General features: G+C 34.3%; 1 protein-coding gene across 8 annotated transcripts in view; it reads left to right on the top strand.

The window, feature by feature from the left end:
- The window catches only part of YTHDC1 (YTH domain containing 1), a 35,891-nt gene extending 12,045 nt beyond the window's left edge, over positions 1-23,846 (top strand). For 3 of the 8 annotated variants that reach the window (XM_045473851.1, XM_045473849.1, XM_045473857.1), the window contains 13 exons: positions 3,635-3,724; positions 4,192-4,245; positions 4,806-4,900; positions 6,391-6,499; positions 6,578-6,695; positions 13,377-13,461; positions 14,408-14,574; positions 17,093-17,175; positions 18,413-18,449; positions 18,522-18,585; positions 18,695-18,757; positions 20,380-20,514; positions 22,849-23,846. In XM_045473851.1, coding sequence (XP_045329807.1) covers positions 3,635-3,724; positions 4,192-4,245; positions 4,806-4,900; positions 6,391-6,499; positions 6,578-6,695; positions 13,377-13,461; positions 14,408-14,574; positions 17,093-17,175; positions 18,413-18,449; positions 18,522-18,585; positions 18,695-18,757; positions 20,380-20,514; positions 22,849-23,073 — 1,325 coding nt within the window. In that variant the 3' untranslated portion in view covers positions 23,074-23,846. The remainder of the gene's footprint in view (positions 1-3,634; positions 3,725-4,191; positions 4,246-4,805; positions 4,901-6,390; positions 6,500-6,577; positions 6,696-13,376; positions 13,462-14,407; positions 14,575-17,092; positions 17,176-18,412; positions 18,450-18,521; positions 18,586-18,694; positions 18,758-20,379; positions 20,515-22,848) is intronic. The other 5 variants (XM_045473854.1, XM_045473850.1, XM_045473856.1 and 2 more) reach the window with 3 other exon arrangements.
- The last annotated feature ends 838 nt before the right edge of the window (positions 23,847-24,684 follow it).

The raw sequence follows: 24,684 nt of genomic DNA, 5'->3' as shown, positions 1-24,684 counted from the left end.
GTGGGGAGATTGGTTAAGAGTTGTCTTGGGTTATTCCTTCAATACTACATGTCCTACCACTTTATCCCTGTCTGATCAATGAGATGTAAATATAGGAATGGTAGGTAGTTGCAGTCATGAGGCTAAGAGGGGACCATCTTTTGGGGGAAAATTCAGAGTACAACAAGGAGATGTCAGGGTACTTAAAAGAACCCTTGCCATTATATGATGGTTACACATACTGTCATGACTGTCTTATGTCAAAATGCAGCCAGATCTGCTATATATACTAAATGAACTAAACTTTGGAATATAAGAACAATTCTATTCTTTTGTTATTACAGAATAGTTACAATTTCATTATTAATAGAGTTTTATCATTTTGATAGTACATTGTTAGTAAGTCACATTCTTAAAATTGTATAGGTGATAGAGCAAATGGCCAGCTATTTTCTAGTGATTGGCAACTGAAGTGCTTTCAACCTTTTGCTTACTGGAATTCTAGGTTTCAGAGTTTAGACAGGATTTTAAGAGATTTAAAGAGTTAAACTGAATTGATGGGAAGTTAAGTTTGATATAAAAATTTGCAGAATCTTTTTTTTTTTTTTAAGGTTTATTTATTTTTTGGAGACTTAGAGTGTGAGTGGGGGAGGAACAGAGAGAGGGAGGCACAGAATCTGAAGCAGGCTCTCCAGGCTCTAAGCTGTCAGCACAGAGCCCAACTCTGGGCTCAAACTCACAAACTGTGAGGTCATGACCTGAGCCGAAGTCAGACACTTAACCCACTGAGCCACCCAGGGGCCCCAAAATTTGTAGAATCTTTAATTCTGTTCTCCCGTTATACTTTTTGCAAACTGATGAGATGATGTATTTTTTGTAAGTTATAATAATGGATGGGAAACAAAAAGTGCATTGACAATATGAATGAATGTTTGTTCATTTATTGTGACGACTGTAAGAAACATCTGTGGGGTAGAGGATATTTTATTATAGCCATCTTTGGTATCCATGTTATGAACAATATTTCTTGTATGTCTTATTTAAGTCAAACAAAGGTGACTTATTTAAATTGGGTAGGACTTGAAACAATCTGCAGTTATAATAAGCTCTTAGATGCTGATACTGTATCAAGGTGCTTAATAATACTTCATATTTTTGTGGATAAGACATTTCAAATTCAGTGGTAACCAATAGTTTCATGAACCTTGATATCAAAACTATTTATAGAAGAGATTTATTATTATAAAAGAGATACCTGGAATTCTTACTTTCCTTATTAAAAGGAACTATTGTCTTTGGAAGATCCCTTATGTGGGACATGTTTCAGAGACTGTATTGTGGGCAGGAAGTTATTCTTTATCATGGAGTAGTTTCTCATCATAATGTGTGAAAGAAAAATGGGGGTGGATTTGGAACTCCCTAATTAGGAGATGTCTATTTTTAAACATGGGGGATCACAGTTTAGTTTCTGTGTCATGAATTTTCTAGATTCTAGTTTATTTTACCTTATTTTTTTCTCAGAATCTTTGGTAACTTCTTTATAAAAGTGACATTTGGTGGTCATTAAAGGTTTATTTGTTAGATGACTTTCATTGTTCTTTTGATCTGAAAATAGTAGTTGGAAGAGTCGATCATAAACTCTTAAGAGCAGTGGGAGTTATTTCTAATGGTATTTATTTTAAAAGTTTAGAAGCTTTCTCTTAAAAATAAGTAACAGTTGGGCAGGGTCTTAACTCTGTTTCTCTTTTTTCTTTTTTCCTGTATCATGTTAGTGAGATTGAACCATAAAGTATTGTTTTTAAGCAGCAGCAAGAGGTGTATTATCATTAGTGATCAGTTCATAATGCTTATTAGACTCCTACATATTCAAAGAGAAAAAAAAATGATAAAACATGCTAGACTTTTTAAATAAAAATTTAACAAGGTTTTACTTTTAATCTCTGTGAATTTCCTATTCATTGAGTCACCGAATTGGGTTTCTGCTGAGTGCCAGGCACTATGTAGGAATGTGTAGTCAGTGAACAAAACAGACATGTATGAGAGAGATTTAGGATTTGAACCTCCTGACTCTCATCTATTTGGGTGAGATTTTCAGCCATTTTATACTAAAAAGCTTCAGTCTGTTCAGTTGAAGTCTTCTAGTTTGCCCTGAGGGAAAGGATTCTTAAAACTTTTGAAAGTTGGGTATCATTTAAAGCAGGCAAGCCTGGAAACAAATGCTTTTATCTATAGCTGGTTATTTGAGATACCATTATGCCCCCGAGGGATGCTAGCTTTAAATGGGCTTGGCTTTGTAATTGTGCTTATATGTGCTGCTTTGCTCTTCTCTTTCAGCCCTCCAGTAGGAAAACTAGCCTCACTCACAAGCTTATTGTTACGCCTATTTGGAGAGGCCGCAGAACATAAAAAAAGGGAAAGATGCTTAAACTAAAAGAAAAGGAATTTAGAATGTCTTTGGGATTTTCCATCTCCAGACTAGTTAGATCTGGAAGCCCCATTCAGTAGTAAAATACTTTTTCTGTTTGCTCCTAAGAAGAGAGCTCAGGGCTTAAAGACGACTTGCATTTGAACTAGGTTCTGCACCCAGAGACTGGGACCCTGGCCATGTTGCTTAACCACTCCTCTTTTCTGTTTCCTTTTTTAATAAATGCGAATAATGGCTTTAAGTGTTGCATGAGTTTGTTATGAGGATTAAGGAGATAATTTAGCTAAATCTTTTTAAGTAGGTAACTCTTTATAGTCATTCTATAATATAAAATTTTATGCGGGATCATTGATCATTTTTCTGCTGTTTTTATACAAATAAATTCGTGCATTTTCTCTCCATATTTATTCCTTCTTATTTCCTAGCTGAAAAGTAAAAGAGCTTATAATGGTATAATTAAAATACCAATAAACAGAGACAGGAGAGCCTAATCCATTTTAGGTCTTTGTTTTTAAGCTTAATGAAGTTCCAAATTAAAATGGTTCTTAACTGACCGGTAATGTAAACTTTTTGGATCCACTGAAGATTCCTAGCTTTCTAGTAGAAATACATAGGCTATCAGTAAGATTTTAGGAATAAACTTTAAATTGAATTTGAAGAAAAGACCAGTAATCCAAGAAGGAAGTGGACAAGAAGAATGAACTCGAAGACACATGAGCAAGCAGTGGCAACCAGAAAAGCAATCACCAACTTACTCTAGTGTATTATTATTAATTGTTTTACATTGAAAAGCTTTGGGTTCTAGGGCTCATCAGACACCTAAGAATCAGAGTTGGAATTGTAATGAAGAATGATAGTATACTTTTTAGAGAGAGACTTGGAACAGTGGTACCTGATATGTAGAAAGAAACAGTATATTTTACTGAAACAAAAGTTGTATTTGCAGATTTCCCCCCCTCTTGGAAAACTTTATTCAAAGGACTACCTTTATATATAGGATAAGTCATTCTCAGTTATGGCCATGTGTTTTTAATTTAAGTTGGTGGGAGAAACATGTTTCTGTGTTTGAACAATACCTTTGAAATGGAACACCTGCTGAGGAAATTGAGGGATCAGGGGAGAGATTAGCAATGACTGTTAGAGATTGTGCAGAAACCAGGCACGTGATACGTTCTTGTTTGAGTACCTGTCTTGTAATGTTTTTAAAAATCTCATTTGAATTCTTTTTAGATGAGAAAAAGAAGGAAAGGAAGAGAGCTAGAGGCATCTCTCCAATTGTTTTTGATAGAAGTGGAAGCTCTGCATCAGAGTCCTATGCAGGTATCCTCATTTTACTTTCATTTGTGGTCATATCTGACTGATTCTGATGTAATTTGCTGTAGAAAGTGTGGAGGCTGTAGTTTAGTGTGAACTTGTTGATGTTCATTAGTATTGATTTTTGGCATGTTCAGTGTAATAATTCTAGAGAAAACTAAGCTTTTTCTTATTTTAATCCTGTTCTGTTACTGCTTAAGTGGAATTTCACTTTTTTTTTTTTCTTGGAAGATGATGATTCAGTGACTAGTTTTCTGAGTGGGAAACTGTTCAAATATACATTATTTTTAAAAAATCCAAACAACCCAAAAAACAAAACACTCGTACACATTGAGAAGTATTTTTTTGTGTGTGTGGGTGCGCCAGGAAGAATAATTTGTCTTGAATGAGAACTTTATGTGACAAGACTGTAGAAATTTTGTCTTATCTCTATTAAAGCTCAATCTGAACAAATGTACTTTGGCTAAATACAGGTTCAGAAAAGAAGCATGAGAAATTATCATCTTCCGTTCGTGCTGTCCGAAAAGGTATCATTTAAATTTGAAATTGTTTTCATTGCATGCTGCATAAAGTCATTATTTTGCCTTATTAGTTCTCCATTAATAGTTGGTTTTAATGTAGTAATGTTCTGATATATTGCATTAAAGAAAAAATTAATGCTGTAGTTTTACATAGAGACAGCTCCACATTTACTTCTTACTGCATACCTTTTAGAACAGTAACAAAAATCTCAGGATATTTTATGGTTTTGGACACCGTGGATAGTATATATGTTTTTAATAGCATAATCGTCTATTTAAATGAATGATTTTGGAAAAGAAATCTATAAAATTTGTAGCCATTTTCATACTTAAATATGAATCTGATATATCGGAACATCACTAGATTAGGTTTAACTTCTTGCAGAATGCTGGTGTCTTTTCTTAGCTTTGCTCTATTATGTGTTGTGGCTTAGCTTTCCAGGTTGAATGGGTGATTATGAATTTTAAAAGTTTAGCTGGGTTGTAGAGGGCTAATTTCAGTTAGTACAGCTTACACGTCTGTGATAATGGCTTCTGGTTAATCAGTTTGGGTTTCTTTTTTTCAGATCAAACCAGTAAACTCAAATATGTCCTACAGGATGCAAGATTTTTTCTCATAAAGAGTAACAACCATGAGAATGTGTCTCTTGCCAAAGCTAAGGTATTAGCATCAGTTCTGTTGAAACTATCCCAGTCTTGAAAATTTTAAGTGTGAAGGTAGACTTGAGTATCTTGAGTGGTATACTGTGATTTTCATTAGAGCTTTAAAGATCCACAGCCCACTTGCCACTTAAGGTCTGCTTTGTGGCCATGTTAGCGACCTAATAGTAATTGGAGTTTTCTTTTCAGTCTTGAAGGTGATTTTAGAAGTCAGAATATTTGATATTGAAGAATTATGTATGTTTTATACTTCGTACTGTAAAAGAGTATTTTTTTGGATTTTTGTGTTTCTGTTTTCAAATGCTAACTTACTGAAGTAACGTTTTAAAAGTTTCTACAACCATTTTTTGTTTTATATTGATGCTGGTTTTACACCTTGAGGTTGTTGAAAAGAAATCATTCTTTTATGGGGAGTTTCTTTTATTTTTAGAACTGACATCACTTGGACTTATTTTATTTATTTTATATCACTTGGATTTAGAAGAAAAGATAAAGAGTTAGCTAAAAGGCCCACCCAAGCAAGGCTTTACAAAAAGGATATGTCCAGTTGCTGTTAGGATGTTGTAAGATATGAATTTTCTTTTAAAATACCTATATTTGTTACACCGTTTTACAAAATTTTCCTTTTCTTGATTTAAAATGAATCATTATAGCCTCTACTGATTTTTAGAAAATTAACAATTTTTCAAACCATATTTTGTCAGTATTACTGTCTTATATTTGTCATTATCCATCAAACTAGATGGAATAATATACCAAATAGCTATCTCGTGGAAGTTTATTCTGTTTCTCTGCTAGAGTGAATTTAGGCAGAAGTAATTAAGCACTTAGTGTGAATGAGATCTAGTTTATAAGACTAGACTGACTGAATTAGAGCTTCTGCCTTACCTTACCATGCTATTTCTTTTGATCTTTTCACGAACAAGTAATAGATTACAATGCTTTAGAAATTAGTAGCTTTGTTCTTGCTCTGTGTACAACGGAGGCTTTTTTTAGTCAAACTATTAATGTCTAAAAATTTGAACTTAAATAGGAAAAATGAGAAATGCTAGAAACCAGACAGAAATTTTCTTCTTATAATTTACCAATATAGTATTTTTAATTATTTTGATTAAGCAGTTTAAGGAGAAAAATGTACATGCTGTGATTCACCTTCAAACATGTTTTTACCCACAGTAAATCATTGTGATAATTAAAATAATTCTAGGTGATTGTTTCTATTATGTAGAATTCTATCTCATAAGATATGACATCCTTCCCCCAAAAGCTTTAATGATTTTGTTAAGGTTGGGAATTTTCTCCATATTTTTCTTGAGTTCTTAATAAATTAGCACATTATTTTGACAGCTGATAAGTAAGACCTTTCTTAATTATAGCTTACTTAAATTTAAAATACAACAGTATCAGTAGCCTTGGTCTTTTGCAGATACAATTGCAGTGGTGAAAGATTTGCATTAATTTCAGTCTGTGATCTTTATGTTATTTGTGTAGGGTGTTTGGTCCACACTGCCAGTAAATGAGAAGAAATTAAATGCTGCATTCAGATCTGCAAGGAGTGTTATCTTAATATTTTCTGTCAGAGAGAGTGGAAAATTTCAAGGTAAGGATAAAAATAATTTGGATATATAAAAACATCATTTATATTAGGCACCTATTTATTGTGATTTGATCCCCTTAGGATTTGCAAGACTTTCTTCAGAGTCACATCATGGAGGATCTCCTATACATTGGGTGCTTCCAGCAGGAATGAATGCTAAAATGTTGGGAGGAGTTTTTAAAATTGACTGGATTTGCAGGTAAATTATACATTCTAGTGTAGATAATTAAATCTGCACTAAATGGCTGCCAATTGGGACTAATGTTAAAACTCCACAGTTTTTTAGCTTTAATTTATTCTCTCTGATGATTACACTCTTTTTTCAGACTCATTCCTAGGCTGATTTGGATCCAAAAAAAATTAACAGTGTTAAAGTAAAGTTAAACATCAATACGTTTTGCTTATCTTGTTCACTGTCTTTATATCTCCTATAGGATGTAAAGGCAAAGGTTTATGTAGTCAGGAGTTTTATGTAGTTTATTTGTACTCTGTATTAGTAATATAGCAGTAAGTTTGTCATGAATTAGACAATTGCTTGGAATGTTACCTGGATAGATCTATGTGATTTTAGTGATTTAACGTGTCATTTAGTAACTGGTATAGGAAAATAGCCACTGTTTAACTTGGCTCATATTTTGGAGGTAACTAATTTAGTTGTGAACAAGTACTTTTTCTTAAGGAAATAGCAAAACATGTTTAGTTGGTATTATATTTTGAAAATGGTAATTAAGATTTAAATATGTTTATTAGAAATAACTGAGTTATTACAACTATTGTTATGTTCTTACTGAATATGCATTGTTAGAAAGTGATAAAAGAAGTAAATTTAGGTGATACAAACTTTAACACTTCATGAAATGGACACTCTCCTGTGGAGAGCTGCAAAATGGGGCAGAAGGCAGAAAGCTTTTAATTTTTTTTAATGTTTATTTTTGAGAGAGAGGCAGAGTGCAAGCAGAGGAGGGGCAGAGAGAGGGAGAGATATAGAATCTGAAGCAGGCTCCAGGCTCTGAGCTGTCAGCAGAGAGCCCGATGCAGAGCTCAGACTGAAGAATCTTGAGATCATGCATGACTTGAGCCAAAGTGGGACACTTAACTGAGCCACCCAGGCATCCCAGAAAGCTTTTATAGGATAAAGAACAAGAGAGAGACAAATAGAAAGTATCTTACTAGCTAGGGCTACGTTGTCAACCTCATTTGGGGTGAGAAAGCCCAGACTCAAGGTGGCTTGGTGTTTGGGGATTGGCTGATTGGATATACTGCATTTCTGGTCAAGCTGAGCACATACAGGGACACAAAAGTTAGACCTAAGCTTCTGTTTGCTGACATGACACATCCAGCAGGAGCGGCTACATCTTGGGCCTAGAAAGTTATTTTAACATAAAAAACTAAGTATTTGAGTGAACTTTATATGGCATGTACACATCTATTGCCTATAAAATTAATTTCAGTAAAAAAATATTACTTGAAACAGACCATATGTATTTTTTATAAGTTGAAATTAGCTTAGGTGTCGGATTTTGATGAGGATGGAAGAATTGGATAAGAGTGAAAAATGCTATTCATATCTGGTCTGGAAGGCAGACTAGGAAGAGCATGGAAACACAAGCAGAAGCCATGGGGCTTAGGAGATGGTAAAGCGGTGGGGGGGGGAGGGGAAGGTATGTGAGTGGGGTAGGGAGTCCTTTTTTTTTTTTTTTTTTTTTTTAATGAAACAGATGATAAAAGATAGAGATGAACAGTAATGTGGGCCAGCCAAAGGAGTTAAACTTTTATGTATGGGAAAGTGAAGAACTGTGAACATACATAAGCAATAATATAGTGAAAATAGTATATTAGGTTGATTGTTGATAGAGTAGCAAAACTGGATAAAAATATATCATCATTACTTCTCATCCCATCATTACTTTCTATAGGGAAAAATTGGAAGCAATCTAAATTCTTCCATATAGGAAACTGGTTAAGTGAATTATGGTTTGTCGCTTAAATGTAATACACAGAAGTAATTATCCATGTGACAACATGGAAAAACAAATGAAAAATTGCATAATTATAATGTTGGAATGCAGTGTTAGGTTGGTGAGGGTGTCGGTGATAATTCCCCTACTCCATTATACCCAGGATTTTTAAATAAAAATTTATGGCTCTTTAGAAATTAAGGTCATAATTAAGTTATACTTCTATTATAATCAAATTAAGATTATAAAATTTAAAGATCTGGTGGCAGTTTTTTGGGAAAACAAGGTGCTTGCTATTTCTTAGCAGAGATAGACTTATTTATTTGGATGTCTATAACTATAAAAACCAAAGAAGTTTGTTAGTCTGTGGTTTTATGACTAGAAACATTATTGGTGTTACTGGAAAGTATTTGGAGATAATGTTGTCTTAGGATTAGTAGACAAAATAATTACCCATTTTAAATTGGTTGCAGCTAATTTTGTTTTGAATGTTACTTGTTCTATTAACCTTCATTTCCCAATTCTTGATAAGGAAATTTGTTTTTTAATTTCAGAAGGTGAGCTTAATTTATTCACGTATTGTCTTCCTCACTGACTTATTGGCTATTTTACCAACTTGTTTGATATGTGTTCACTAACAAGAGGTACAAACCCAAAATACTAACGTTTTGTACAGAATTTTGGGTAGTAAAGTTTCTTTATTGTACTTAAGTTTATGTTGACCTGGAAAGAATTTTTTTTCTTTTTCTTTTTTCTTTTTCCTTTTCTTTTCTCTTTTTCTTTTTCTCTTTCTTTCTCTTTTTCTTTTTGAGAGCATGTGTGCAGGAGGGGCAGAGGGAGAGTGAGAGAGAGAATCTTAAGCAGACACCATGCCCAGCACAGAGCACCATGTGGGGCTTGATCTCATGACAGTGAGATTATGACCTGAGCCAAATCAAGAGTTGCATACTTAACCGCCTGAGCCACCCAGGTGCCCCAAGAATATTCTTTTTTTTTTTTTTTCATGTTTATTTATTGAGAGAGAGGGAGAAAGCGAGTGTGCACCAGTGGGGGGAGGGGCAAAGGGAAGGGGAGAGAGAGACTCTTAAGCAGGCTCCATGCCAACGCAGATGCTGATGCAGGGCTCGTTCCCACAAACCATGAGATCATGCATGACCTGAGCTGGATTCAAGAGTCAGACACTTAACTGACTAAACCACCCACGTACCTCAAGAATGTACCTCAAGAATATTCTTTCTTTTTCTCTTTATTGATGATTTATTTATTTATTTATTTACTTATTTATTTAAATATATGAAATTTATTGTCAAATTGGTTTCCATACAACACCCAGTGCTCATCCCAAAAGATGCCCTCTTCAATACCCATCATCCACCCCCCATCAGCCCTCAGTTTGTTCTCATTTTTTAAGAGTCTCTTATGCTTTGGCTCTCTCCCACTCTAACCTCTCTCTTTTTTTTTTTTTTTTCCCTTCCCCTCCCCCATGGGTTCTTGTTAAGTTTCTCAGGATCCACATAAAAGTGAAAACATATGGTATTTGTCTTTCTCTATATGACTTATTTCACTTAGCATAACCCTCTCCAGTTCCAACCACATTGCTACAAAAGGCCATATTTCATTCTTTCTCATTGCCACGTAGTACTCCATTGTGTATATAAACCACAATTTCTTTATCCATTCATCAGTTGATGGACATTTAGGTTCTTTCTGTAATTTGGCTATTGTTGAGAGTGCTGCTATAAACATTGGGGTACAAGTGCCCCTATGCATCAGTACTCCTATATCCTCAAGAATATTCATAAAGAAAAACTACAACTTTAATTTTTAAAATACTCATCACTTAGTTCAAGAGTAGTTTTATAATGAAGAATTCTGAGGGGCATGTAATATTATGTGGGTATTTCCTTGGGTAAGTCTATTGTATTCTTTTTTTAAAATTTTTTTTTTTTTTTCAACGTTTATTTATTTTTGGGACAGAGAGAGACAGAGCATGAACGGGGGAGGGGCAGAGAGAGAGGGAGACACAGAATCGGAAACAGGCTCCAGGCTCTGAGCCATCAGCCCAGAGCCTGACGCTGGGCTCGAACTCACGGACCACGAGATCGTGACCTGGCTGAAGTCGGACGCTTAACCGACTGCGCCACCCAGGCGCCCCTATTGTATTCTTAAGTTTTGTGTATAAAATGAGAATTACGTTTGGTTCAGTTAAGAGGATCAAACTTTAAATATAAATGCTGAAGGCTTTCTATCAGTAATAGTAATTGTTATCAATATTTTTTCTTTTCAGATATGATAGTTTTGGTAGACTTATTTAAGCACCCTTTGGATTTAATAATAACTAGACTTAAGTTTATTCAGGTGTGGTCTCTCGACCACTTGTGTCAGTACTATCTGATCGTTAAAATGCAGAATCTTAAGACACACCTCAAACCTCTTGAATTTCTGATGGCTCATGTATTTTGTAGGCACACTGAAGTTTAAGATCACATGGTGCGTGTTAGCAGATAGGAGAGGAGCCATAAAAAGTGACTTAAGTTATCACTGGGAATTACCTCTAAATAAGGCTATACTCTATAAAATGTCATTTGTCCAGAATTAAATTAGCATCTACTGATGCTATTTTATACTCACCCCTTCCATGTTCATTCCAATTAGCCCATTTTCTCTTTTCTTTTAGAATTTCTCCATTATTTCTTTTAACTTTAGTAGCCAAACCTCTATATAGTACATAAGAGCCTTTGTACAGTTGTATGTTCTTTTGTTAAATTTGTCCCACTTAACCAAACCCCTTAAATCAGCGAGTTACTTCCATGTTCTTTGAATTACTCACAATAAAGCTGGTCATCTGTAGTTGTCTTCATTACACATGTCAGTTTAAAAGGTAACTTTTAGGATGTTTATTCTATAACTATGATGACTGTGGTCCTGTAGTTTCTCTAAATACATTCTGAGTCCTATTTTGCTTAGGGCCTCATAGTTCTTGGTGATACTCTGGTAGGTATGTATTTGTCAACACACACAAAAAAATATCTGTAGAATCTAGTTAGAACCAATGCCATCGAGAAGCTTAATCCCAAGTGACTCAACCCAACTCAGTGTGTGGTTTTATGTTGGTCCTTCAGTATTTCATTGCTAATATTTAAATAACAGTGATAACTTTCTGCAGGAACAATTTGTAACTGCCTGTATTTTGGTGGCTTGTAGGTTATTTATTCCTCTCCTGTAACTGTTTTTTAACTGGCAATTTAGAGGGAAAAATCTAACAAAGTATTAAAGTACAAAGAATTGTTACTAGAGATTTCCCTCTGGATACCCTAGGCTTTGGTATAGACTTGTTTCTTTTAACTTCTGAGAGCTGAAAAGTAAAAAAAAAAAAAAAAGTGTGTGTATATATTTGTATACATATAGGTATACATTCTTGAGCCACTTTTGGTGTGTGAAGTAAGATGTATATTATTACACTAAGAATTCAAGCTTTTTAGAAATACCTAGTGGGTATTTCCATCATTCGTAGCCCACTTCCCCCATATATTCACATGATCACCACCACAGAGCATGCCACTGTGTTAACTTTAGATACACTTTACTCTTCCCAAAGTTTAAAGAAGTTATAAAATTTCAGCATCCTATATTCATCTTTAAGAAAATTGGTGTAAGAGTAGAACAAATGGCTATATAGCTTATCCACTAGACCAGGTTGTTTGTGTTTTTTCGTCTCCATTATACCTTTGTTCAAGCTCTCATTGCTTCAAACGTAACCCTTCCTTAGCTCTTTACATTTGGCTTTTCCTGGGTCACTTTTCTTCCAGGCATATTCCATATGCTACTTCTTCCAGGAAGCATTTTTTTATTATTTTCTTTCTCTCCAAAATAGATGTGACCAGCAAAACTTTCATGTGCTCGTTTATTCTTCTTTGATAGCTGTGGAAGAAATTTACGAATACAAGCAGCTCTTTATCTTACTCATCTTTGTATGTCTTTGGGCTGAGCAGTTTCATGTGTATTGTAGATACAATAAATAATTCTTTAACGCATTTATTTAATTTGGCATTACTTTGCACACACATAGATAAAGCCTTGTTAAGTGCTGTTAACTTGATTATTCCTTGATAATTAATAGGAATGAATTGCATTTAGCATTATGCTAGGTTGATAAAGAATATAAAAATACAGGCTGTCTCTTTTAAGTTGGTGAGACCATTTTGCCCTGTGGCTCAGAGTTTAGAGCCTGAGTTTCTTTAAGTTATATAAGTACTCACCTAAGTGGAGGGCATAATTCATATGTGCAGACATACGAATTTGTACGTATAAACATTTGTATTGTCAAGAGCCATTCCATGGGTGATAGGGAACTATTGTCTTCCTCAAAAGGAGAGGACATTGGAATCTGGGAGAGCAGTTCTGAATGAAGGATAGGGGACACTTACTTTCATTTGGTATTAACTGTCTGATGAAGGTTCAGCTCTTTGTTGATTAGTTAATAAAAAATGCGGTTTGTTTACACAGAAACGAGCTAACTAAGCATGTTATATGTCGTTCCATTTGCACACTATTAAAAACAGGTATGAAGTGTAGGTGGTGATACCATTGTTTATAAGCTGAAGAATTCAGCTCAGGCTCAGAGGAGGGAGAGAGAGAGCGCGTGAGAGCGAGCGAGCACGCGCTGGGGTTTAAACCCAAACTGTCTTGGTTTCCAAGCTCATGTTCTTACACACTGTATTATTTAGCTTATTTTTGAGAACACTGGAGAATGTGGAAAGAACCCTTCTCTTAAAGGTGCTCCCTCTCTGGGGAATGAATGCTTCTAGCCTGAGTAATTCTTTAAATTTTAGTCACGTTTAAATCAGGATTAACTGCTGAAGTAATACAAGGTCCCTAAAGGATTCTGCAAAAGAATATAATTGGTATTACTTTGTATTTAGGCGTGAATTACCCTTCACTAAGTCAGCTCATCTCACCAATCCTTGGAATGAACATAAACCAGTAAAGATTGGACGTGATGGACAGGTTTGTTGTCTTACTTGATTATTTAAAACACATACATTTAATCATTCCTTTTAGAGAATTTTATTGAAGGACATTTTTAAGCCATTTTTGAAAGAATTCGTGTGAAAGATTAAGGGAAAATATTCTTATTTGGAATTCACAATCACTGTGGTTTTGACCAATTAGTAAGACCTCCATAAATGTTGAAAGATAGGTAGCTTTATATGGTACTTAATACAATTGAAAGAAAAGTTTTTGATGAGAAATTCTGGTCCTTATTTTAGTTGGTTTTCATTATGTTATTTACTGCACTTGGTATAATTTTAGAAATGCCATTTAACATCTTTGCTGAAGTTTTCTAATCAGAAGGAAGCTATATGAAAAGTATATGCACCCAGGTTTTCAAGTCTGCAAATGAAATTATAAGTGTAGTGATTTAAACCCGAATCTTCTACATGTAACTTTGAACCAGAAGCGGTGTGCTTTCATTACTCATAAATGAAATTGCTGGTGGTTGAAAATAAATCTTCATTTTAAAAAGCCATACATTAGTCTCCCTTTGTAGTTTTTGTAATGTAGTTTTGTAATGTATTTTGGCACACACTAATATGTTTTTCCTCCGCTGAGTTAAGGTAGATAACTTTGTCCTGATATTTTTGTATTTTGCACAAAGAAACATTCCTTTGTTTGCAGAGGATGATTGTCATAGAGTTTTAAGCAACTGCATTTGTGTATTTAACTTTGCAGATTATATACTTTTAGTTTTTACCCGTATATAAATACATAAAACACTTTTGAAAGGTTTTTTAAAACCTTTCAAGGAAGTTTATTGGAATCCTGTATGATCATCAGCTTTGAGAAGGAAGTCTTCAAGTCAGTTTTTGTTCTTGTACTTCAGGAAAATACAAGAAGTCTATTGAAAATTTCTCCTGTTTTCATCTTGTAAATTACTACTTTCCTGTTCTAGGAAATTGAACTTGAATGTGGAACCCAGCTTTGTCTTCTATTTCCCCCTGATGAAAGTATTGACTTGTATCAGGTCATTCATAAAATGCGTCACAAGAGAAGAATGCATTCTCAGCCCCGATCAAGAGGACGTCCATCCCGTCGAGAACCAGTCCGGGATGTGGGAAGGTTAGAAACGTTCTTTGGACTGATAATAGGCACATGTATCAGAATAACATGATGGAGGAATGTGATTCGTCAAAAGTTTGTCCTGCGGTAAAGAAGAAAGAGAAAATCCTCAAATCAAGCTGCATGGACTAGTTTGTGGCTTCATTGAGGATTTCACATGGTCACCTTGGTCTCAGTCATTTTTCAAGAGGAAAATGGGGATCTTTCCTTATGCAGAAAAAAATTATTTGCTAAAGAGTGATAACCAGTTTAAATTAGATAGTTTTCTGATAATACAATGTATGCAATTGCAATGAGGTAGGCCTTTGTTGCTCAGAACAGGCTAGAAAGGAGGAAGAGAGAAGGAAGTCTTTATTTGCAAAAATTGTTAATATTTTGTAAAAAGCCTTTTCTTTCAGGTGTGTCTCTGGATAAGCCTTATCAGATATGGGACTTTTATAAAGGATCACTAATGTTTTTTCAGAAGATGACGCCTCATTTAGAGGATAAAATATTTTAAGTTATTTTGATATTCAAGAGGAGCATTATTGGGACTGTTTCAAATTTTATCACCGTGATGTGTTAACCCCATTGCCAGATATTCTCTAACATGTACCCAGTGAATTCACACATCTTGCTGAGCTTCTGAAAACAATAGGTTCTTTCCAAAGGGGATCAAGTGGCCCTGGGAGACCCGGCAACAAACCGAAAAGAAGGGCTGTTGCTGTGTCTGTTTACAACTTTTCCAGATGCTGGCAGTACCTGTGGACTTAAAATGTTTTTTAGAGGATCGTCATGGTTATTGATCACTACTTTATGAACTAAGCAGCATTTTCCAGGAAAAGGGGGTTTAACTTGTTACAGAATTGGAGAAGTCTTTGCAAAGGACTGATTTAAGCCCTTCTACCCAACACCTTCCCCTGTGTAGATTTGCATACAGCTAAATCTAAAATATTCTGCTAAAGACTGTTGGATGTATGGTTGATGGGATGAAACCTTTGGTTAAGTTTCCTTTTGGTGGAAACATCCTGTGGTAGGTACAGATAATCCAACAAGAGTCCCCATTTCTTTGAGCTTAAAAAGGACACTGTCAAGTAGGTAGGAGGACACCTGGCAGAGCCCCCTTACTTTTGGCCTTAAAGGACTGAACACCAAGATGTCTTTTGAAGTTTAAGCTAAGAGGTTTCCAGTGCAATACAATATATACAAGTGAAGTTTTTACCTCAGTTTTGCAATGGACTGCAAACTATACTTATTACACCACTACACCTTCTCTCAAGCCTGCCAGGGCCTCCATATATGTATGGCTTACAGCTTAAAGTCAGTAGTTGGACTACTATATGAACTGTTTCTATCATGTTTTATACCGGTCGTAAATGCACTCCCCAAACTACAAGAAAGCGGTATGTTTATTTTTTAAACCAGCTTTTAATTTTCTTAGTCTTATTTATTGTAGATGCAACTGTTTTTATTTTGTTGGGGAGGGCGGGGGCTTGGGGTAATTGCACTTTGCAGTTTGAGTGAACTTGTCTTGGAAAAGTTAATGAAAGCAGTTGATAACTCAAAGAAACAGCTGGAAAACTAGTGATGCCAGGTTATTATATAGACTTTTTATTTGACAGTAAGGGTAAAAAGATACATTTATTGCCAAAAAAACTTGGAATTCTTGTTTTTATTTTGTGTAGCTCTTTATTAAATGCTAAATAAAGTGAAGTGTACTTAATGATGTATTACATTAGCCATTGAGATTTATGGGAGACCATAAAGAGCAGCCCTCTGCAGACAGTAAAATTTCACTTTCTAAAGAATATATACTTTGAACTCGTTTTATGAACTCTGTTAAATTGCTCCATTACTTTCCAGTTTTATTTTAAGGCATTGTCTCTGGAAAAAATTCCCTTAATTTTTAAATGTTATTAACTATAGAAGTTAGTTTTTCCAAGTATTAAGATTATCAAAACTTTCCTGTAAAGTCACTTGGAATAAGTTTCAAATTTTCTGTATGATCATGTGAAAAGCATAATTTTGTGCAAAGCAAAAAAAGCAAGAAATAATTAATTCTGTGTAGACGTCTTCTAAGATGGTATTAATAAGTTTGAATATATAGATTTTAGAGTTACCTATTGTGTAATGGTGATAGTTTTTTTTTTTTTCTTTGTTTTTTCACGTGAATGGAGACTTTATTTGGGAAAGTGTTTTGTTAAATTGGATGTTTACGTTAGTTTGAGAGCAGCTCATTTACTTTTGTTTAGAATACTAAAATGTGATTTACATATTTTGAGCTCTTTCCAAGTTTTTCATGATAGCATGAGATTATAGAGCATATCTACTTCCAGCAATACATTCAAGGATTGATTTCTGTAGTAATTAGAGGAATTAAAATTTAGAAATTTTAAGATTTGCTCACCAGAAATTAGGATGTTATTTTAAAGGAAATAATGGGCTATTCTTTGTACTTATTTCTGTCAGAAACTCTTGCATTGCTGTTTGTTCTCCCAGCAGTTTTTGGTTTAATTTCTAATGTGTCTAATTTGTGTAGGCGTCGACCAGAAGATTATGATATTCATAACAGCAGAAAGAAACCAAGGATTGACTATGCCCCTGAGTTTCACCAGAGACCAGGTTAATATTTTATAATCCTGCAGATTTTGACTTAAAATTATGAAACAACAACAAAAACAACAACAACGACACAAAAACATTTATTGTAATCCTGTAGTTCTAAAAGTGAGAAAACTTTAGGATATGACTGCTTAAATCATAGGAAATTATCAATAGTTGTCACTTAAATTCTACTTCGTGAAGGTTATCTATTTTAGTGTGACTCATCATCATCTGTTAATTACCTGATGTTGCTAATTTACAATTATTTCACAAATGGAAACTGCACATGTGTTTTAAGATTAAAGATGATTAGGGAAAGCAGCCATCTTACACTTTATTATGTTTTTCATTTTCTATAATACTTAGTATTTCATGTGGTATATAGCTTTATTTGGAAACTGAAGTTATGCTATGTTTTTTTTTAAATAAAAATCTTTCACATGTTTTTAGAGAGGAATGAGAAATATTTGGTTTATAATCTAGAAAGCAGCTTTCAGCTAGTCTTATCAGAATTTAAAAAGGCAGAGTTTAAGAGACGGTACTTATAATACACTTACAAAAATTAGGCAATTTGAAAGTTGGTATTAGTGAACATTACAGCATTTTTTGGCTTGATAAACCTCATTCTTCTCCAAAATGGATATTCCTGAGAGTGAAATTAGTTTTTCCTCAGAAACATGAGCACTCAAATGTTTTTACATTTTGATTTGCTGAGTCCTTCCATCTTTTAAGATGGGGAGAAAGAATATTTCTTTTTTTGTCATGGTTCTTTCACTTAAAATGTATACATCTTCATTTTTGGGACTTGTTTTCTCCCCCTTAAGTTTGCATTTTTAAAAACTGTCTGTGGTTGACTTAGAGCTTGTGAATACCTAAGGTGGAAAGTAAACGTTTGTTTTTAAGGAAGTCCTATTACAGTGTCCTCAAGATAATTCCTCTGCCCTTACTTTTCTTATGGAGCAGAATGAAGAAATTTTCTATCTAGCGAGAATTGGGGTGTGGATTTAGAAGATTCATATGAAAACCTCTCTAGCAGTTTATAATTCTGTGGTATCAGTAAGTTATTAGTTACTTTCTAGATTATCTTGTAATCTAAGAAGAAAATCTGAAAATGGAATAATACAATAATAGCATCACTTAATAGCATCACTATATTTCATGGAAAGAATTGAAATGAGTGGTAAGGAAGGTTTAATTATAATGCCATAATAAAAAATATAAATTTGATTTACTAAAATGCTTGATGTTTGAACAGGGTATTTAAAGGATCCACGATACCAGGAAGTAGACAGGTAAGTTGGGTTCACTCTTGCTTAGTTTCAAATTACATTCTTAGAACTAGTTTATGAATTACCTGAATTTAGTTTCACAAATCTTATTCCCAACAGACGATTTTCAGGAGTTCGCCGAGATGTGTTTTTAAATGGGGTAAGCATTTCATTTTATACATTTAATGTTCATAAAACCAGGATCTGATTTATTTTATAGTTCTGGGTTTGATTTTTATTATTATTGACATTGTTATTTTTCATTTTAGTCCTACAATGATTATGTGAGGGAATTTCATAACATGGGACCACCACCACCTTGGCAAGGAATGGTTTGTATTTTTTTTTTTTTTTTTTTGCAAATTATTTCACTTCATTTGCAGTTTCATATATTTTGAATGCTTGTTTGGAAGATGACTGTTACAGTTACCCATTAAATAAATTGTTGGAATCTATTTTTACAACTAAAAACTAGTGAGTAATTTGATTTGTGTTAGTAGTACAAGTTTAATTAGTAAGTGTTATAGTTTATTTTTGTAGTAGCTAGTACTGCAAACTGCCTGGGTTCAGATACCTTCCCTTCTTAACTCTGTGATCTTGGGCAAGTTTCATAATAGGTTTCTTTCTTAGTTTTCTTTATCGGTAAAACTCAGAGGGTATTTGTCCATTCTTTGGCTCATCAAATTAATGTACTCATTCTGTGCAAGGCACTCTGCGTTAGGCTTGGTTGGTGCATGAAATCGACATTGTGCCTGTCCTTTTGTGGCTTGAAATTTAATGAATATCAGTGTTTACTCTATGGGATTGTCAAAATAATTTATAAAATACATGTGAAGTTTAGTAAAGTGCTTGATCCCAACACTCATTAATTTTTTTTCTGTAAAATAAGGTTAATTAAATGCTGTTCATAACTATTAAATTCTTTTTCCTGTAAGAAAGCTGAATATTCTTCTTAAGAGTATCTTTTAAGGTATTGAGGATAGCTGAAGAATTAATTCCCAAGAAATAAAAAACTTAGAAGTTTAAATAGTTCTTATCTTTTTTTTTTTTTTTAACGCTGCCTGTAATGTGGCCTCTTCATCTGACTTGTTGCACTTAAGGTACTGTGTACAAGATAGATGGATTAATAAGATTGCTTTCCTTAGATTCTGTGAAAATTTTTAAATGTCAAAATACTCTCTTGGCACTAACTAGGAAAGTAACCTTTGATTTGCTCTTACACATTTTATAATGGCATTTAAAAGTTCCTTAGGTTCTGGAGATTTTGTTTTTGTTTTTTTTTTTTTAAGGGTAGATGTTAAGATTAAGATGATTGATTCTAGATCCAGGATGCCTGATTATGGTGTCCAGCTCCACCTTTTTACTAGCAGTGTGATCTTAAGTTACTTAACCAGTTGTTGGTGCCTCCCTCAGTGCTTAGGACAGTGCCTGGCTCATTGTAAGCACTGATTAAGGGTTTACTGTGTTCTATTAGTATTTAAATGACACGACATGAAAGTGTAAACATATTAAATCTTCTTTTTTTAAGTTGGTGTATTTATTTTGAGAGAGAGGGAGAGAAGAGTGCACGGTGGGTGCATGGTGCGTGCACCAGCAGGGGAGGGGGAGAGAGAATCACAAGCAGGCTCCACACTGTGAGCATGGAACCCTGAGGCAGGGCTTGCACTGACGAACCGGGAGATCATGACCTGAGTGGAAATGAAGAGTCAGATGATTAACCGACTGAGCCATCCAGGAGCCCCAAACATGTTAAATCTTCAAGGATGTGTAATTAGTTTGTTATGCACAAATTTCCAACAAGCACAACAAGAGGGTATTCTGACAAACCCTAATTCTGTGGAAGTAAATGGGTAGTACAGATTATTAAATTATTTGTTTGGATAGTGGAATTCTAAAAATGGTTTATTTACACGGATATTTGGTAGATGCTTATGGAAGTGGTTTCTTTTCTTAGGCTCCTTATCCTGGAATGGAACAACCTCCACACCATCCTTACTATCAGCACCATGCTCCACCTCCTCAAGCTCATCCCCCTTACTCAGGACATCACCCAGTACCACATGAAGCAAGATACAGAGATAAACGAGTAGTAAGTGTATGAGAAGGCAAAAGTGTGAAGGAACTACCTTGAATTCTGTAGATAATTTAAATGTGGGGATATTCTTACTCCATACTGTTTTGGAGTAATTCACAACTTGTTTTTATTAAGAATGGCTAATTTCTTTGGATTATTTAAATAGACTTATTTCTTTCACTGATCAAACAAACTGCTCAAGTGGAGGCAACTTCTACATATAACTCTTAGGTAATAGTGTCCTAGGGATATGATGAATTAGATTTTCTTTCTGTACTGGGGTCTTCAGTTATAAATAATTGTGTAATTTTTATTGTAAATAGGTATTTTTAAGCTTTCTGTATATTCTGACTCAATTTTCATAGATTGGATGGTATGTATTAAGTTAGTTAACCGATCATCTCTGGTCTTATTTAGTTACTTGTTTCTCTGATAAATTTTGTCAATTCACCTCCGCTATCTGACTCATAAGAGAATGCTAACAAATAACAAACAGATGTTAAGAAAGGCAGATGGATAATTTTCCTTTAGTAATTACTGCTTCTAATAATTTGATATGGTTGATATGAAAAGCATTTTTTGATCTCTTCAAAACAGTGAATGAAAGACAGTTCTAGTTTGAGATTTATGGGATTTTTTTTCCATTATACTAGTTGGGTTGAGTTTGTTTATTAAATGGTTGATATTCCTTTTTTTTTTTTTTTTTTTCCTTTCCCTAATAATACTTTCATTTTTAAACTGAAATTGTCTCCTGGCACTTGTTAGCATAATTCCTTTGTATATAAGTTTGGTAGTCTTACGTAGTTAGGTTGTTAAAGTAGGATGTACAGTTTGGACACCTTCTTCAACCCTCTGTCATCCCCCCCCCCCCCCGCCCAACCAATTTGAGGTGATGAGTCTTTTGGCTGAGCCAAATAAACATTATCTTCCCACTTAGATGAAGAGCATGCATATTTGAGAGGGCCAGTCAGAGCAGTAGTGGCCTAGCCTGTTTTTGAGATAACTTTTTGTCTGTTATTTATTTTCTTATTCTCATAAAGACAGTAACTTTTCAAAATCAAATCCTATTAGGATCTTTAATATTCAGTGAAACAATCTGAGAATCCTAACTGACTAGTAGATGTTAATAGTTTTTTTTTTTCAGTAATACAGGAAGAAATATACGGCTTATGTATGATGAAAACTTAGTTGGCTAGATGGGTTGTGGTACTTTTTATAAATGATTACATAATTTTCAAAATAGGAGTTCTTTCTAAGATTCTTTTACGAAAAGATTATTGTCCTTTTAAGTTTTATGCATCTGTATGTAATTTTTTGGTTAGTGTATATATTTTATGCTAGTATAATATTCATGTATTCAAGGTATGTGAGGGTGGAATTGTGTTTTTGAACACAATAATCTGAATATTTAAGCTGACTTTTGGAAAAAGACCAAGTTCAGTAAGTAAAGGTGAGTTGAGAACTAAGAGTAGAAAGCTAGAGCAGGGATTAAGCTTAGAAGTAGTCACAATGACACCTTGCACCTCACTTAGACAGTTGCTCATCTTACCCTCTCTTGTTCTCCCCGGCCTTTAATGTATATTTAGATCTATGTGGAGTAGACCTCACAATCTTACTAAAGTACATATTTTCTTAAAATTCTAATTTTTTTAAATAAAATTTTTTTTGTATTTTTTGAGAGAGAGCGAGCTGGAGAGGGGCAGAGGACTCCATACCCAGCATGGAGCCCGATGTGGCGCTCGATCCCACAACAGTGAGATCATGACCTGAGCTGAAATCAGGAGTCGGATGCTTAACCAACTGAGCCACCCAGATGTCCCTCTTCTCTTGAAAGTCTATCAAATTTCGAAACTTGCTTGTCATTAACAATGGTTTAGTTTGAAAGAAAATCTGGAATGTAACAACTCCTAGTTTTACCTTAAGAGGGCAGACTTGGTTCAGGTTGTAGAGTCAAAGGAGGAAAAAAAGTAGGGTTCACCTGTTGGAGAAAAACATGGATGATATTTAGCATAGTTGGCATCAGGCTTGCATCCATGATAGTTGATCGTCATCACTAGGTGATTATTTTGGCTTAAATCTTAGTAAAAAGAATTGGCTAGAAAAGTCATTAGAGTTGTATAAGAAACTTCCTGAAGTGAGTTGTTGCAACAAGGTTTGAATAATCACTGTTGTGGGTGACTAGTTAGGTGTCACAATCTTTTTCTAAGCAGTGTCAAAATTACATTCTGTGAATTAATGCATTAGTACATTTCTGTAGATTGTTTCTCCATACTATACAGTAATTACAGTATGGGGACTCATAAGTTCCGTTTGATTTTTGACATACCTAATCCATTTCTTATTTTCTAGCATGATTATGACATGAGAGTGGATGATTTCCTTCGTCGCACACAAGCTGTTGTCAGTGGTCGGAGAAGTAGACCCCGTGAAAGAGATCGGGAGCGGGAGCGAGACCGCCCTAGAGATAACAGAAGAGACAGAGAACGAGATAGAGGACGTGATAGAGAGAGAGAAAGAGAGCGATTGTGTGACCGGGACAGAGACCGAGGGGAGAGAGGTCGATATAGAAGATAATGCGCTTTTGGAAGCACTGATTGTTTAAAGATAAAGAAAATCTTGTATTTTTTTTTGTGTGTGTTTACAAGTAGTAAATTTATTTTCAGCGGTCTACTTAAAGTTCATTGTGTAGAAGGGTTTATTATATCCCTTTTTGTTCCAAGCATGCAGTATAATACGAACTGGAAAAACTCAAATCCTCCAAAAATGCACAGTTGACAATTTGAGTTGACACTTCTATTAAAGGAGCAGAATGGAACAGTCCAAGAATGTAGATATTGATTCATTCTCCATAAATGTTCATCTACTTATAGTGTGTTCATCCTAGAGTTATTTTTTGTTTGTTTTCTTTTGGATCTTGATTGATGACTGCCATGATATTTTGCTTTGATGTGTTTCTAAATGTAGTTGCACACGGTTCAGTAAAAATAATGCTGCTATCAAGTATGCAAATATTGAAGTATGATGGTTTGACAGTATGGCAGTGTTGTAGCAGCCTCTTTGTTTCTCCCTTTCCCTCTTTTTTTAATCTTAAAAAGTCACTTTTTATTTTTCTTCGGTCTTCAATGATGAGAGCAATATTAAGAAGACATTGCTATCTAATTTTTAATCTTTTTAAATAAAAAAATTCCTATGTTCAGTAGCATGGTTGATGCTATCGTTAGCCTTCCCCTCCAACTGTATACATTGGCTTGGAATGTTCACAACTTATGTGTGTGGCAGCGGAAGATATTCCATATTCTACATTGCTACTGTTTTGTATAAAATAAATTGGTAAAGATTGACACTTACCTGTTGTACTTCATTTTTGTCTGGATGCCAGTTTGTGTTCTTATGAATTACTGGACATAAAATGATGCTTTATGTTTGGGTACTATAAGAACCCTGATTCCCACCCTCCCATTTTTTGCATATTTTAGCAGAAATGATTGATCTGGGCCAATTAATTTTAAAAGCCTACTTCTGTTTCTAATATAAGAACTGATGGTGTGTGATTGAGTTAGTATTTGATTAAGTATTTATTCATCTGATAACATTTTTGGATCTAGTCTGGTCGTAGGATTGTTTTCTTATTTCAGGTTTTTCTGTTTTCATCTTTGATGAATAAATTATTTTACAGATGTTTTTCTGTTTTACTTTTAAAATACACTTTTGTAATTTAACTTGTTACAGTTACATACTTTAAATTAACCATCAATCCTTCCTAGTGGTAACAAGCTATATAAAACAGAGGGCCACACAAAACAGTGTATAAAAGCCTTTTTTGTATTTCAGCTTCTTGAGTTATACTTGAAATTTTGACTTTTATTAAGTTGAATTTTTCAGGCATTGGGATATTTAAATATTTGGCCACTTTTTTTTTTCTTTTTTTACATAGTGTTGCATTTACTGTTGCACTGGGTACCAAATCATGATCACAGTTTTACAGAAACTTAATCTGTATTGGTCTAAAAAGGGGAATGCAGGAATTTCACTCTTGAAAGATGTTTAAAGCTACCAGGATACTGCTTTTATGTTCACTGTATTATGTTCTCCCTGGCATTTGGAATGTTTTTTCCATGCATTCATAATTAGTAGTTTTATTTACCTGTTTCAGAAGTAAAGCCTAAGGATTTATTTTAAGTATGT

Source organism: Leopardus geoffroyi, chromosome B1 (assembly GCF_018350155.1).
Source record: "Leopardus geoffroyi isolate Oge1 chromosome B1, O.geoffroyi_Oge1_pat1.0, whole genome shotgun sequence".
Taxonomy (NCBI): Eukaryota; Metazoa; Chordata; class Mammalia; order Carnivora; family Felidae; genus Leopardus; species Leopardus geoffroyi.
The sequence above is the reverse complement of the archived record's forward strand: the minus strand, read 5'-3'. Positions and strand labels throughout refer to the sequence as shown.